This window comes from Haematobia irritans, chromosome 2 (genome assembly GCF_050003625.1).
Source record: "Haematobia irritans isolate KBUSLIRL chromosome 2, ASM5000362v1, whole genome shotgun sequence".
Classification (NCBI taxonomy): domain Eukaryota; kingdom Metazoa; phylum Arthropoda; class Insecta; order Diptera; family Muscidae; genus Haematobia; species Haematobia irritans.
In genome coordinates this window covers 148,820,209-148,835,480 of record NC_134398.1, presented here as the reverse complement: position 1 = coordinate 148,835,480, position 15,272 = coordinate 148,820,209, and the positions used below count along the sequence as shown (strand labels likewise).

Here is a 15,272-nt window from a genome sequence, read left to right as displayed (position 1 = left end):
GGCCGGTACTATGTTCGAATTGTAAATCACTATACTTTTTTAAAACAAAATTATAAATGAAAATATGTCTGTAAAATCTTGACCAAAACTAGATTAAAATGATCATGCGTATCAATTGAATTAATTTATCTGCTTTTAATCACACTATTGTTATAAAGTAAAGGTGGGTATTAAGTTCGAGTTTAAAGCTGAGTACTATGTTCAGTTTTCAAGCTGAAAACCAGCTTGTTTTCACGGTTACTTTTTTTAATTAACTAATTTAGAAATATAAAATTATTTGCAATCAATTCCTTGGATCTTTTCCATCCATAATTTGGCAATACTCGATCAAAATATAATCGTCTTCATAAATATATTTGTAGTTTTAACTTAGTGTTTTGGTGAAAAAACCGAACATAGTACTCACCTTAAAGCTGAGTACTATGTTCAGTTTTCAAGCTGAAAACCAGCTTATTTTCACGGTTACTATTTTAAAACAATTAATTTTGAAATATTAAATGGTTCGCAATCAATACATTGGATCTTTTCCATCCATAATTTGAAGAGACTTGATAAAAATGTTATCGTGTTCATATATATTTCTGCACTTTTAATTTAGTGTTTTGGTGAAAAACTCGAACATAGTACTCACCTTAAGGTGGGTATTAAGTTCGAGTTTTTTCACTAAAGTGAAAACTAAATCAATAAAAAAAAGGAATAAAATTATACATATTTGTTGCAGATTTTACTATAACTTGATGGGGAATAGCCCAAAGCAAGTTTTCACAAAGTTTGTATTCCTTAAAAAGTATTATTAAAGAAAAGTAATCGTGAAAAAATGGCGATTTTAGCGGCTAAACTCGAACTTAATACTCACCTTTAGCCGCTAAAATCGTCATTTTTTCACGATTACTTTTCTTTAATAATCCATTTTAATGAATACAAACTTTGTGAAAATTTGCTTTTGGATATTCCCCGTCAAGTTATAATAAAGTCTGCAACAAATATGTATAATTTTATTACTTTTTTTACTGATTTAGTTTTCACTTTAGTGAAAATTAGCGGCTAAACTCGAACTTAATACTCACCTTAAGGTGGGTACTATGTTCGGTGTTCGAGTTGAAAACCACTTTATTTTCGCGATTACTTTTCTTTAAATAACCAAAATTATAATTGATAACAAACTTATTCCTGTAACGTCTTGTCGAAATCTAGAGGAACAAGAAACTGCGCATCAATTGAGTCAATTTATCTGCTTTGTATTGAGCTGTTTTAATAAAGTAACTACGAAAATTTCAACGCGAAAAGCGAACATAGTACTTACCTTTAACCGCGAAAATTTCAAAGCGAAAATAGTACCGCCCTTTAAAGTGGGTATTAAGTTCGAGTTTAGCCGCTAAAGGTGGGTATTAAGTTCGAGTTTAGCCGCTGAAATCGTCATTTTTTCACGATTACTTTTCTTTTATAATCCACTTTAAAGGTGAGTACTATGTTCGTGTTTTTCACCAAAATACTAAATTAAAAGTGCAAAAATATATATGAAGACGATAACATTTTTATCAAGTCTCTTATGGATGGAAAAGATCCAATGTATTGATTGCGTCCCATTTAATATTTCGAAATTAATTGATTAAAAAAAGTAACCGCGAAAATAAGCTGTTTTCAGCTTGAAAACTGAACATAGTACTCAGCTTAAGGAATACAAACTTTGTGAAAATTTGCGTTGGGCTTTTCCCCATCAAGTTCTAATAAAATTTGCAACAAATATTTATAATTTTATGCCTTTTTCTTACTAATTTAGTTTTCACTTTATCGATTTTAGCGGCTAAACTCGAACTTAATACTCACCTTAAAACCGAAATTAAATCAGTTAAAACAATATAAAATGGTACCTGTTTGATGCAAAGCAAATTTTCACGAAGTTTATATTATTTTTAATGTATTATTAGGGAAAAGTAATCGTGAGAAATGGTTATTTTAGCGGCTAAACTCGAACCCACCTTTACCAAGTTTTAAGAGAAATGTTAAAGATTATTTGTATGAAAATATAAAAATGCTTCTTCGAATCTAAACTTAAATATTTACATTTGTATAATTATGTATAGCATAATTAGTATTTTCTACAAGTTAAACATTTCGTGTATATAATTTTTTATTTGTAATATATATCTGTAACTAAGTTTTGTCAAGTGTTTCTCCTTAAATTTTATTTGTGGCGCAGAACGAAAAATACTTGTAAACTTTGAATTTTTTTAAATAAATAAATAAAATCAAGTTTTTTTTAGAGAGAGTAAAAATTAAGTATTAAGACGTTATTAAATTCATTTACTACAAATCGTTGATACCGCACACTCTTAAAAATGGACCTATACAACAATATACCTCCATATCGAAGAGGAAAACTTACCAGAACCGCATTATACTTCCAAAAAACTACTATATAAAATTTTGCATTTGACCATTGTGTTTATTGTAGTAAATCTAAATTAGTTCTTCCGACAAAGATTCTAAGGCATTTCTTCTCTATTAATTGAGCGTTTCTGAAACAGTCGTATCCAGGCTACCAGTAGAAAAATGTCAGTATTGGATTGCTTTAATTGGATTGCAAGGCTACGTAGGCGCAAGGCTACGTACGGATTCCAATTTAATATTGTATGGGTGAAGTAGTATTGCGAAGAATGTAGTATTTTAAATGAAACGACATAAAATTTTTAAATATTAAAAAAATATTTATTTGCCTTATTATACATAATTTAAAAATGCAAATTACATCTAATACCGTTTAAATTGTTTCTTAAACTTATCGTAATGATAGTTGTCCGTAGCCCTTTTGACACCATTTGGACCAACCTGGTTATTTGGATTTTCATTTGTATTATCACCAGTCTTCCATTGGTTATAACGCCTTTTCTGGTGGTCATTATTCTCCTCAATATTAACTAATAAAAAATAGAGCTCATATATTTTATGAATATCTTTAGATGAATTTTATACTCACATCGATTATGCTGCATAAAGTTAACAGCCATATTTGTGGGTACAAATTGTGAGGGTCCATCTTTTTTATTCTTTTGGTTCTGCAACAATTTCTGTTTGGCCTCTTCAGTTGCTTCGATATTTTTGATTTTTGCCTCAATACCCAAATCAACTTCGGGTATACCGTTTAGCATTTGATTGGATAACATTTCTTCTGAACGATGTGATGATGATTGTCTTAAATGATCTGGCAATGCATATAAGGCAGCCTCCTCAGGTGTTAGGTACTTTTGTGAATCTGTCACTGTATCATTGTCTGCGTTGGCATCTTCTGCACGGCCTTTCCGTTTTTGCAATTCCTGTTCTATATACTTCATCATTTCTTCATCTTCGTCACGTTTATTAGTTTCAGCTGAGAATTTTGTTCCAATACCGACATCATAGGCATCATCTTCGGCCTCCTTCATTGCACCCGATTTTAAGGCATGCATATTTACTAGGCCACCAGTTTTTACATTGAAGGGGTCCTTAATGGCTATTTCTTCTTCGGGAGCCAACTTTTTACCCAAAGCTAGACCCACCACACTAACGCCATGAGGTCTCTCGCGTAGCTTTTGTCTTTCTTTAATTTCCGCCAAGGAAAGTCTGGAAAAGCCTTTGGTAAAATTCAGAAGGAGACTTTTCGTAATCTACTACTCACGGCTCAGGTTCAGGTTCTTCATCGGAATTCCGTCTTTGTCTTAAATTTTTGCGTGGCTTTTTCTTAAAAACGATTTTGTTTTCATTTTCATTCTTGATGTCTTCGTTTTCCAGCATATTTTTTTGGATTTTATTTGATCTAATGAGATGATTGGCTATTGTTATTTATTTACAGCTGTTTTTTTTTTTGTTTTGTTTTATGAACATTAAGGTGGCTTCAATCATTTTTATATTGCGTCAAACGTTTAACCAAACGTATAAGGCTGCAACCTAAATTAGCACGTATGCGGGTCATGTTTACAAATTGTTTGAATTCAATACGTTTTCCGAGACGTATGAATTGAATGTCTGTTAAATTCAAATACTTGTCAGACATTTGCAATTATTGCTCCACTTTTGGTTGGCGCCATTTAAAGCTTGCTAGTTTGTATAAAACGCCGGAGGAAGTAAGCAACGTTTTCTTAGCTGTGTATGTGCAAATTTAAACAAATAGTGCTGTATCCATAGATTGCAATTGATTAAAATGAAAATCTAATAAAACAAACAACGTTTTCTACATTGTGTAGGAGCATATTTAACCAAATAGTGTTGTTTTCCATAGAGTGCAATTGAGTAATGTGAAAAGCCGAATAGTGAGTCAAATTCTCAAAAATCTATTGAAAATAAAAATCACCCCATAATAAGCTATAGTGTATGGTTTACATTAAGTCTCTTTCGCGTTGTGAATCCGAAATCATGACACCTTTTTGTGTGTTTTTTGCTTGAGCCGCTGAGAATTTTGGTAAGTGAAGTTCATTTGTGTATCCATTGTTCCATACATGTAAAAGCCTCAACTATTCCATCAACACACTGCTACAACAATAAGGCATAAACCAAAGAGGCCGGTGGCTGCAGTTTCCCAATTGTAAACCATATCAAAAATCTGACGACCGTTAAAAGTTATTGTGTCGTTTCAATGCTAACGAAAATAGAGAAAAAAACGACCCCATATTGCAAAAACCATACACCTTGATAAGACACCGGATCTTAACTCCTTCAGCCAGTTCGACAAAGTTGTTGATTAGGTCCCGTACGACTTAGTTTTGTTTTCAAAAATAAAAAGTCTTTCGCTCAGTCGAATGTTTTCATTGCCGCCATGGAGTCATATATTGCGGACGTATTACAAAAAGGACTACGGGGCTAGTTTAAAGTTGCGTTGTTCTTCTTCCTTACTTTATAGGGTAGGAAATTGATATGTCAATTTTTCAAACTTATTAGTATGGACCCCATACTAAATTTTACCAAAAAAACTACAAATTTTTACAAACAAAATAATCATATTTGACAAAATTTTATTTCTATAGAAAATTTTGTCAAAAAATTATTTATATAGAAAATTTTGTCAAAATTTTATTTCTGCAGAAAATTTTGTCACAATTTTATTTTTAGAATTTAGACAAAATTTTAGAAAATTTTGTGGAAATTTTATTTCTTTAGAAAATTTTGTTAAAATTTTATTTCTATAGAAATGTTTGTCAAAATTTTATTTCAATCGAATTTTTCTTTCAAAATTTTATTTGTATCGAAAAGTTTGTCAATATTTCATTTCTATAGAAAATTGTGTCAACATTTTATTTCTATAGATATATAAATAAATACATAAATAAATAGAAAATTTTGTGGAAATTTTATTTCTTTAGAAAATTTTGTTAAAATTTTATTTCTATAGAAAAGTTTGTCAAAATTTCATTTCAATCGAAATTTTTTTCAAAATTTTATTTGTATCGAAAAGTTTGTCAATATTTCATTTCTATAGAATATTGTGTCAACATTTTATTTCTATAGATTTTTTTTTTTAATTTTGTTTAAAATATTATTTCTATAGAAAATTTTGTAAAAAATTTATTTCTATAGAAAATTTTGTCAAAATTTTAATTCTATAGAAAATTTTGTCAAAAATTTATTTCTATAGACAATTTTGTCAAAACTTTATTTCTATAGAAAATTTTATCAAATGATTATTGTTATAGAAAATTTTATCAAATTTTATTTCTACAGAAAATTTTGTCAAAATTTTATTTCTATAGAAAATTTTGTCAAAATTTGTATTTCTATAGAAATTTTTATCAAATTTTTGTTTTTATAGGAAATTGTCAAAATTTTATTTCTATAGAAAATTTTGTCAAAATTTTATTTCTATAGAAAATTAATTAATTAAAATTTATTTCTATTGAAAATTTTATTCAAAATGTAGAAGATTTTGTGAAAATTTTATTTCTATAAAAAATTTTGTCAAAATTTTATTTCTATCGAAAATTTTGTCAAAATTTTATTTCTATCGAAAATTTTGTCAAAATTTTATTTCTATCGAAAATTTTGTCAAAATTTTATTTCTATAGAAAATTTTGTCAAAATTTTATTTCTATAGAAAATTTTGTAAAAATTTTATTTCTGTAGAAAATTTTGTCAAAATTTTATTTCTATAGAAAATTTTGTCAAAAAAATTTTGTCAAAATTTTATCTATAGAAAATTTTGTCAAAATTTTATTTCTATAGAAAATTAATTAAAATTTATTTCTATTGAAAATTATATTCAAAATGTAGAAGATTTTTTCAAAATTTTATTTCTATAGAAAATTTTGTCAACATTTTATTTCTATCGAAAATTTTTGCAAAATTTTTTTTTTTCTATAGAAAGTTTTGCCAATATTTTATTTCTATAGAAAATTTTGTAAAAATTTTATTTTTATAGAAAATTTTGTCAAAATTTTATTTCTATAGAAAATTTTGTCACAATTTTATTTCTATCGCAAATTTTGTCAAAATTTTATTTCTATAGAAAATTTTGTTTAAAATTTATTTCTATAGAAAATTTTATTTCTGTAGAAAATTTTGTCAAAATTTTATTTCTACAGAAAATTTTGTCACAATTTTATTTCTATAGAAATTTTTGTCAAAATTTTATTTCTATAGAAAATTTTGTCAGAATTTTATTTCTATAGAAAATTTTGTAAAAATTTTATTTCTATAGAAAATTTTGTCAAAATTTTATCTATAGAAAATTTTGTCAAAATTTTAGTTCTATAGAAAATTTTGTCAAAATTTTATTTCTATAGAAAATTAATTAATTAAAATTTATTTCTATTGAAAATTTTATTCAAAATGTAGAAGATTTTGTGAAAATTTTTATTTCTATAAAAAATTTTGTCAAAATTTTATTTCTATCGAAAATTTTGTCAAAATTTTATTTCTATCGAAAATTTTATCAAAATTTTATTTCTATCGAAAATTTTGTCAAAATTTTATTTCTATAGAAAATTTTGTCAAAATTTTATTTCTATAGAAAATTTTGTCAAAATTATATTTCTATAGAAAATTTTGTAAAAATTTTATTTCTATAGAAAATTTTGTCAAAATTTTATCTATAGAAAATTTTGTCAAAATTTTATCTATAGAAAATTTTGTCAAAATTTTATTTCTATAGAAAATTAATTAAAATGTAGAAGATTTTGTCAAAATTTTATTTCTATAGAAAATTTTGTCAAAATTTTATTTCTATCGAAAATTTTTTCAAATTTTTTTTTCTATAAAAAATTTTGCCAATATTTTATTTCTATAGAAAATTTTGTCAAAATTTTATTTCTATAGAAAATATTGTAAAAATATTTCTATAGAATAATGTGTTAAAATCTTATTTCTATAGATTGTTTTTTTTTTTTTTAATTTTGTTTAAAATTTTATTTCTATAGAAAATTTTGTAAAAAATTTAATTCTATAGAAAATTTTGTCAAAATTTTATTTATATCGCAAATTTTATATCTAATTATACAATTATTCTTCGAGCTTTATGGACAGATATAGATTAAGGAACATGGTTAATAGAGCCATTGAAAAGAAAACGCCAGATACCAATCTATACACGCCTGGACTGTACATGTTTCGGTTCGGGCGAATGAACCTTTTCCACAGCCTTTAGTATAGATCTGGCTGTATTTTTGTTTAAAATTTATTTCTATAGAAAATTTTATTTCTGTAGAAAATTTTGTCAAAATTTTATTTCTATAGATTTTTTTTAATCTTATTTCTATAGAAAATTTTGTAAAAATTTTATTTCTATAGAAAATTTTGTAAAAATTTTATTTCTATAGAAAATTTTGTAAAAATTTTATTTCTATAGAAAATTTTGTACAAAATTTATTTCTATAGAAAATTTTGTCAAAGTTTTATTGCTATCACAAATTTTGTCAAAATTTTATTTCTATAGAAAATTTTGTTTAAAATTTATTTCTATAGAAAATTTTATTTCTGTAGAAAATTTTGTCAAATTTTTATTTCTATAGAAAATGTTGTTAAAATTTTAATTCTATGGAAAATTTTGTCAAATGTTTCTTCTATAGAAAATTTTGTTTCCCTGGAAAATTTGTGAACTACTTCTTATTAGTTGGGAATATTGTGCAAAATCTAACAAAACATCAAGAATTCTACCAATCGGCCAAACAGTAAAAATCTACCATTTTTGGTAGAATTCTAACAAATGTGGAAAATATTTTCAAAAATTCGGAATTTTTCTATAATGGATTTACCATCTTTTCGACAAAATTTGAATTTGTATTATTTTACTAATTTTTACAGTTTTGAACCTATTTGTAGCAAAAAAAAAGTTAAAATTATGCATTAGAAATATGAAAAAGTATTCCGGTGTAGATAATAAGAACATTTTTGGAAGTGGTTTTAAAGTTATGCGTATAGAACCAATTTTTTGCTATGTCATAACTAAATTAGAAAAATCTTTTAGCAATGTCTCGAAAGCATTTTATTCCGAGTTTATTTAAAAATAAATTTATTTCTAATATATATGATGGGTTAAGTGCCAGTCCGGAAATATTTTTGTCGAAGGTAACAACGTATTGGGACTGTTCTATACAAGCATACTCTGCAATCAACTCATATGTATATTAAAATTATGTTTTTAAAGTTAGTACATCATGTTTGTAAAGATTGCTGTTATTTATTGTTCACGTTAAGGTTGGACACGCAAATATATATCAATACATATATCTAGGCAATCATTTCGAGTATAAAGTAATTAATATTTTCCCGGAAAATATTCGTTAGTTGTAGTAATTTATTGTGTTTGTACATTTTTTTTTGGATGATTTTCATTGAATTATGCCGATTTTCTAATTTATCATTTGTCTGTATCCATTTTTGTAACCGAATCTGAAGCTAAAGCCTTTCGTGACTTATAAACACGAACTGTATTGTCTGCACCACCAGAAACTATATACTTTGGATTCGACCAATCAATATCCAGAACTTTGTCACCATGGCCTAACAAATCATAGAGAGGGGCCTTAGGGCTAAAGAGGGAGAGTAAAATAAGAACAAATTAAGTTGACTTAATATTTTTTCATTCTCATTTGACTTACCTGCGGCAATCCCACAATTTATTTTGACTATCATAGGAACCCGATACAAAGAGATGCTCATCTGTAGTTGACCACATAATAGTTTCGACCCATTGTTGATGACCCAAATAGGTGTTGCGTACCACAGAACCTTCTGTAAATTGCAATATATAATTTACGCTTTGTACACAACAAGATGTGAAATATGAATTGAAGAACTTACGGTTTGTCCTTGGATCATAAAGTCTTATATTTTTATCTGCTGATGCAGTGACAATTAGGCGATTTAGATTGGAGTAACTGGCATCGAAAATCGATTTATTGGTGGCTATTTCAGTTTTAATACCTTCCATATTTAAATCCCATACTTTCATAGTATGATCCCAGCTGCTAGTTAGCAAAGTATCATTGTCCATCCATTGGACGGCTGAAATACATTCACGATGGCCTTGCAAAGTCATTTTGGGAGTCTACAATATTGCAAGATCTATTCAGTTTTTCTTATAGAACCAATCACAAAATACAATATTTACCCTAGTAGATCCTGAATCAAGTTTAGCTTTCTTTGTAGATCCATCAGTTGCTTCATTAATCTCCGATGACCATATTTTTAACATTGTATCCCATGAACCGGTGGCAAATCTCTCCTTATTAGGGCTTACATCTACACAATCTATACCTCTTTCATGACCTTTACAAACCGAAACACATTCTACGGAATTTGTTTCTACAACCCATTCCCACAGCATGGCAGTTTGATCTTGAGAACACGAAACAAATTTACCCCTTTCATTATCCAAGGATACCCAAGCAACAGCTTTGATGGGCATCGAATGGCCAGGAATCGTTAGAACGTGTTTGCCTTTGATCGTCCATATGTTGAGAGTATTGTCGTAGCAGCCTGTAAGTACCCATTTTCCGCTTGTTTTAACAGCTGATACCCAATCGTCGTGTAGCAGACAATCTTGTGGCTCAGGTGCCGGAAAACGCTCTACATATTCAATTTCTATGGCATCTTCAAAAGAAATTGCCTTTTCCCGCAAATGATCACATAGTCTTCCTCTCAAATACTCATCGAAAACTAAAAAATCGAATTCCACTGATTTGTGACTACCATCATCGGATGTTTGTGCCAGTAAAGTATTTACAAAAGTGTTCAATTCTGTTGTGGTCACTGTAGCATCAATGGAATAAGGAACATCGGGAACGCCATAACTGTTGTATAAAAACGTGTTCGATATTATGATAAAAATATATCATGGAAATTTCATTCATATTCATCCCACTTACTGTTCCTGTTTTGTTTTTAAATGCACTTGGACTTGTCCTTCACCATTCTCAGCTTCCATGTTTTTGTTATCTAGATTCTAATTAAATTTTGAAGAATTCCACTACTATACTATAGCGAGATCACCGTCTCAGATCGAATATATAAGTAAATTGTTAGGTTTTTTCTTTATATTTATGTTTTCGAATCTGGCTTTATTCAATTTTTCAAAAAATCACGTTTTGGTCCAATGTTTTCTTAGGCTTACACGGTCAACACATGTCAAATGAAACAGGTGTTGCCACATGATATTTCAAAACGTGGAGTCAAAGAGTACTCAGTAAAAGAGGCATTCGTGTGCTCTACAGATGAGCGAGTAATTGTTGAGGTGAAGAGGGCAGTGAGGTGATATTTGTTTACAAGGCAGCTCCACACAGAAAATCTGTAAAAGGCAATATGCTCAAGAGCCCTGTTCAATTGTAATTTGGTTTAAAGTCTTTTGTACTTATAAAGTATAATTTTTTAGGAACTATAGGAAATTAAAAAAAAAAAATAAATAAAATGTACATGCAAGTATTTTGCCATCACTACTGTTAGAAGAGCCATTTTATATTTTGTGAAACGCCAAGCGCAACTAGCTTATTATAATTTATTTAAATAACAACGAAAATAAAGTGCTGAAAACATAGTTATTGCTCTTAAATTGTGAAAGGTATATGGTGAACAATTTTCGACTAACCAAATGGAATAAAGTGACTGTTTTTTTCAGATATTTTCCCAGACACGCTGCTTCCATCGAGAATAAACAAACGACTGATAGATGCTGCAGCATGTAACTTTCTACGTGTAAATCAACATCATTCTTTTATTAAAGAAAAAAGTTATGTTAAATGTGATGAGATAAACGGATAAATGTTATATTTATAAGAATTTATAAATTTTTAATCAAATTAAAAAACATCTACAAAATCGTGTTTTATTTGACCTCAATGATTCTTTTACAACTACCTTAAAATGCACTTTTTCTGATAGTTTGAAGGGGCTCTTATTGGCAGCGTTCTAAATTGATCTAAAAAGACACCTAAATATTCCGCTAATGAGTACTTTAAAAAAAGTCGGACAAAGGGGAGGCCTCCTACTCGACCAAATATCGAAAAATAAAGTAGTTGTTCTTTGCCTAGACGTCCCCTTGAACCTTCCTTGAAAATTTCAAGCAAATCGGATAAGTTTGTTCCAAATTTCAAAAAATGAGGCAAGGGGGAGGTCCCCTTCCCGTCCATGTATTACAAAATTGGGTACCCCATAATAAATTCATAACCTCACGGAGTGTTCTCTGTAAATCTCAAGTAAATAAGATAATTTTTTTTTATAGTACTTTAAACAAAAGTCGTATAAAGGTGTGGTCCACCTCCGCGACCAACTATCGAAAAATAAAGTAGCGGGTCTTTGTCTAGACATCACCTCTAATCTTCCTTGGAAATTTCACTCAAATCGGAGAACTTTGGCCCAATTTTGAAAAAGTCGGGCAAGTGGGGTGTCTCCTTCCCCCCCCCCCCCAGATATCAAAAACTGAGGTACCCTATTTTCACCACATGATCTCCATTTTTCATGTGAAAAAAATAAAATTATTTTATAACAAAAGCTACTGCGATGAATTCAAATTATAAATTTTTGTAATGTGCGCTGGATGTAAAAAAAGATTTTCCCGCTTTCCTGTGAAACTTTTCTTGAATTTGCTAAAAACCTCACAGAGTCCGAGATCTTTCCAACGAATGCAAGACCGTGCAAATCGGTTCTTGCGTTCTGGAGTTATAGCGTCAGGAAGGAAAAACCGACTTATTTCCTTAGATTTTGCAAATTTTATTTCATTTCATTTTATTGAACATATTTGTAATATGAAAATTTTGTTAAAATTTTATTTTTATAGCAAGTTTTGTCAACATTTTATTTCTATAGATATTTTTGTCAACATTTTATTTCTATAGAAAATTTTGTCAAACATTTTTTTCTTCAGAAAATCTTTTAAAATTGTATTTGTATGGAAAATTTTGTCTACCAAAACATAAAGAATTTTACGAATTTACGAAACAGTAAAAAATCTACCATTTTTGGTAGAATTCTACCAAATGTGGCAACAGTGTTTGGGACCCCACTCACTGTTATAAATGCCAATATTCATTTTTCGCAGAATATTGCCATAGGGCGATATTTTATACGACTTATGACTGCAGACTATAAGTTTTTCCGGACGGAATGTCTGTGTTTGTAAAGAAGCTTACAGCGTGTCCAATCGATACAAATTGTGAGCGATGGCTAAATAACCAGTAAATGTGTTATCAATCCCATAAACATGCAGCAGTATCGATTATAACTTCGGACTTAACTTATAAAGGCCGGTATGCACCTCTAGCGAAAAATTTCATTCCCATAAGAAATGCATTGCTATTTATGCTAACGAAATTTTCGGTAGCGTTCAATTTCGTAAGCTGGTACGCACCTCTAATGAAAATAACAGGGTTGTCAAAAGCATTTAATTTATTACAATCATTGTGTGCGTAAAAGTTTTAAAAGGTCTGTAAATAATAAACAATTTATTTGAGGAATATTTGGAATATATATTAACAATTTTTAAAAGCGATTAGCTGGTTTAAAATTTGTGTACACAGCCCTGTTTTTTTGTTGTAGACTTAAATAAATTTTTGCTACCGAAAATTTCGCTAGAGGTGCATACTGGCCTTAATGTGGCCAATATTTGGGATATGTTCGACAGGAACGCTGTTTTCCGGCTAAACTTATAGTCTGCATGACTGATAAACAAAAACTCTTTATGTGATTGAACGATTTATCCCAATGCGGGAGCCTGTCATGTGTGCTATATGGCAAGGCTGTCGAAAGTAGTGTGTATGATATAATATAAGTTTGTTACTGTTCATTCGTTAAGGTCATTCACTAAGGTCATTCAAATAGGAGTCATCTATCGTCATTTATCTATCGTTTCATTTTCAAATCAGTCACACAGCCGGAAGACTATCCTCAAAAGATGGCCGCACAAGCAGATTCCCAACTGGAGCATATGTGCCGATTGCAGTTCGATGCACCTGTTTCCCAAATCCGTTTATCCGGTATCATATGTACCATTGGTCCCGCATCTGTTAGCGTTGAAATGCTAGAGAAGATGATGGCCACTGGTATGAATATCGCTCGCATGAATTTCTCCCATGGTTCTCATGAATATCATGCCGAGACAGTCAAGAATGTTCGTCAGGCTGCCAAAAATTACTCTGAAAAAGTAGGTTATGAATACCCCGTTGCAATTGCATTGGATACAAAGGGTCCCGAAATTCGTACCGGTTTAATCGAGGGCAGCGGAACTGCTGAAATTGAATTGAAAAAGAATGAAACTATTAAACTATCAACCAATAAGCAGTACGCCGAGAAGGGCAACAAAGACGTTGTCTTTGTAGATTATGAGAACATTGTTAAAGTGGTCAAGCCTGGAAATCGTGTTTATGTTGATGATGGTTTGATCTCTTTGATTGTAAAAGAAGTTACTGGTGACACCTTGACATGTGAAATTGAAAACGGAGGAAGTTTGGGTTCCAGGAAAGGCGTTAATTTGCCTGGTGTACCCGTTGATCTGCCAGCTGTGTCCGAAAAGGATAAGTCTGACTTGAAGTTCGGTGTTGAGCAGGGTGTTGATATCATATTCGCATCTTTCATTCGCAATGCTGCTGCACTTACAGAAATTCGCAACGTTTTGGGCGAAAATGGCAAAAACATCAAAGTCATATCAAAGATCGAAAATCAACAAGGCATGCACAACTTGGATGAAATTATTGCTGCCTCCGATGGCATAATGGTCGCTCGTGGCGATTTGGGTATTGAAATTCCACCAGAGAAGGTATTCATAGCACAAAAATCCATTATTTCCCGTTGCAACAGGGCTGGTAAACCCGTAATTTGCGCTACTCAAATGCTAGAATCAATGATCAAGAAGCCTCGTCCCACTCGCGCTGAAATTTCAGACGTAGCCAATGCTGTCCTTGATGGAGCCGATTGTGTTATGTTGTCCGGAGAAACTGCCAAGGGCGAATATCCATTGGAATGTGTGTCGACCATGGCAAAGACATGCAAAGAGGCAGAAGCTGCTTTGTGGCATAGAAATCTATTTAGCGATTTGGTACGTGCAACCCAGTCGTTCACTTTGGATGCTGCCCATGCTACAGCTATTGCCGCTGTTGAAGCCGCTAGCAAGTCATTGGCTGCAGCCATTGTTGTTATAACGACTACTGGAAAATCTGCTTACCTCATAAGCAAATATCGTCCCAGATGTCCCATCATTGCTGTGACTCGTCACTCGCAAACAGCTAGACAAGCTCATCTATACAGAGGATTGGTTCCTCTCGTTTACAAAGAACCTCCACTAACTGACTGGCTCAAGGATGTCGATGTTCGTGTTCAATTTGGTGTACAAGTCGGTAAAAAGAACGGTTTCATTAAAACTGGCGACCAAGTTGTTATTGTCACTGGTTGGAAACAGGGTGCCGGTTTCACCAACACTATGCGTATTGTACCTGTCGAATAAATTCTGAACCGCAATGGTTTAGTCTATCTGCATTGACCGTTGACTATCCACCACCATTATAATTAATGAAATCTAAATAATATTTATATATTTATTGATTAAAATAGATGTGTTAATAAAGTAGCAGTTCCAAAATGAAAAACAAACAAATGTTTTTTTCATTTATTTAATTTTTAGGAACTTTAAGGCAAATATAAAAGAAAACATGCATTGCCTACTACTAAAAATTTAATTTACATACTATATACTTGTGTTGCTACAAAAATGAAGATGTGTATTCGAGGTTGTATTTTATTGTTTATTGCATTTCGATGAGTGCTAATAGTATGCCCCATTCGCAGGAGTAAAATATACGGATTTTCTTCATATCCACATTTGT

The 15,272-nt window shown here is 30.3% G+C and overlaps 3 protein-coding genes across 3 annotated transcripts; 1 reads left to right on the top strand and 2 right to left on the bottom strand.

The window, feature by feature from the left end:
- Nucleotides 1-2,687: 2,687 nt before the first annotated feature.
- Nucleotides 2,688-3,853, bottom strand: LOC142226522 (splicing factor C9orf78). Its single transcript, XM_075296579.1, has 3 exons — nucleotides 3,656-3,853; nucleotides 2,978-3,600; nucleotides 2,688-2,918 (listed from the first exon to the last, which is right to left on the bottom strand). Exons 1-3 carry the CDS (start codon nucleotides 3,769-3,771, stop codon nucleotides 2,752-2,754), a joined length of 906 nt encoding a protein of 301 aa, XP_075152694.1. The 5' UTR covers nucleotides 3,772-3,853; the 3' UTR covers nucleotides 2,688-2,751.
- A 4,768-nt stretch (nucleotides 3,854-8,621) lies between these two features.
- On the bottom strand, nucleotides 8,622-10,606 carry LOC142226520 (ribosome biogenesis protein WDR12 homolog). Its single transcript, XM_075296577.1, has 5 exons — nucleotides 10,332-10,606; nucleotides 9,575-10,256; nucleotides 9,265-9,511; nucleotides 9,063-9,195; nucleotides 8,622-8,993 (listed from the first exon to the last, which is right to left on the bottom strand). Exons 1-5 carry the CDS (start codon nucleotides 10,388-10,390, stop codon nucleotides 8,822-8,824), a joined length of 1,293 nt encoding a protein of 430 aa, XP_075152692.1. The 5' UTR covers nucleotides 10,391-10,606; the 3' UTR covers nucleotides 8,622-8,821.
- A 2,630-nt stretch (nucleotides 10,607-13,236) lies between these two features.
- On the top strand, nucleotides 13,237-15,043 carry LOC142226519 (pyruvate kinase). The gene has a single exon (XM_075296576.1). It carries the CDS (start codon nucleotides 13,349-13,351, stop codon nucleotides 14,891-14,893), a length of 1,545 nt encoding a protein of 514 aa, XP_075152691.1. The 5' UTR covers nucleotides 13,237-13,348; the 3' UTR covers nucleotides 14,894-15,043.
- Nucleotides 15,044-15,272: the final 229 nt, after the last annotated feature.

Bases quoted from the DNA above. Each gene is read 5' to 3' on its own strand.
- LOC142226519 (XM_075296576.1), top strand. From the start codon at position 13,349: ATGGCCGCACAAGCAGATTCCCAACTGGAGCATATGTGCCGATTGCAG.
- LOC142226522 (XM_075296579.1), bottom strand. From the start codon at position 3,771: ATGCTGGAAAACGAAGACATCAAGAATGAAAATGAAAACAAAATCGTT. The intron at 3,601-3,655 runs GTGAGTAGTAGA...AGGCTTTTCCAG, and splicing joins GAAGAACCTGAACCTGAGCC to ACTTTCCTTGGCGGAAATTA. The intron at 2,919-2,977 runs GTGAGTATAAAA...ATTTTTTATTAG, and splicing joins CTTTATGCAGCATAATCGAT to TTAATATTGAGGAGAATAAT.
- LOC142226520 (XM_075296577.1), bottom strand. From the start codon at position 10,390: ATGGAAGCTGAGAATGGTGAAGGACAAGTCCAAGTGCATTTAAAAACA. The intron at 9,512-9,574 runs GTAAATATTGTA...GCAATATTGTAG, and splicing joins TTGATTCAGGATCTACTAGG to ACTCCCAAAATGACTTTGCA. The intron at 9,196-9,264 runs GTAAGTTCTTCA...TGCAATTTACAG, and splicing joins TTATGATCCAAGGACAAACC to AAGGTTCTGTGGTACGCAAC.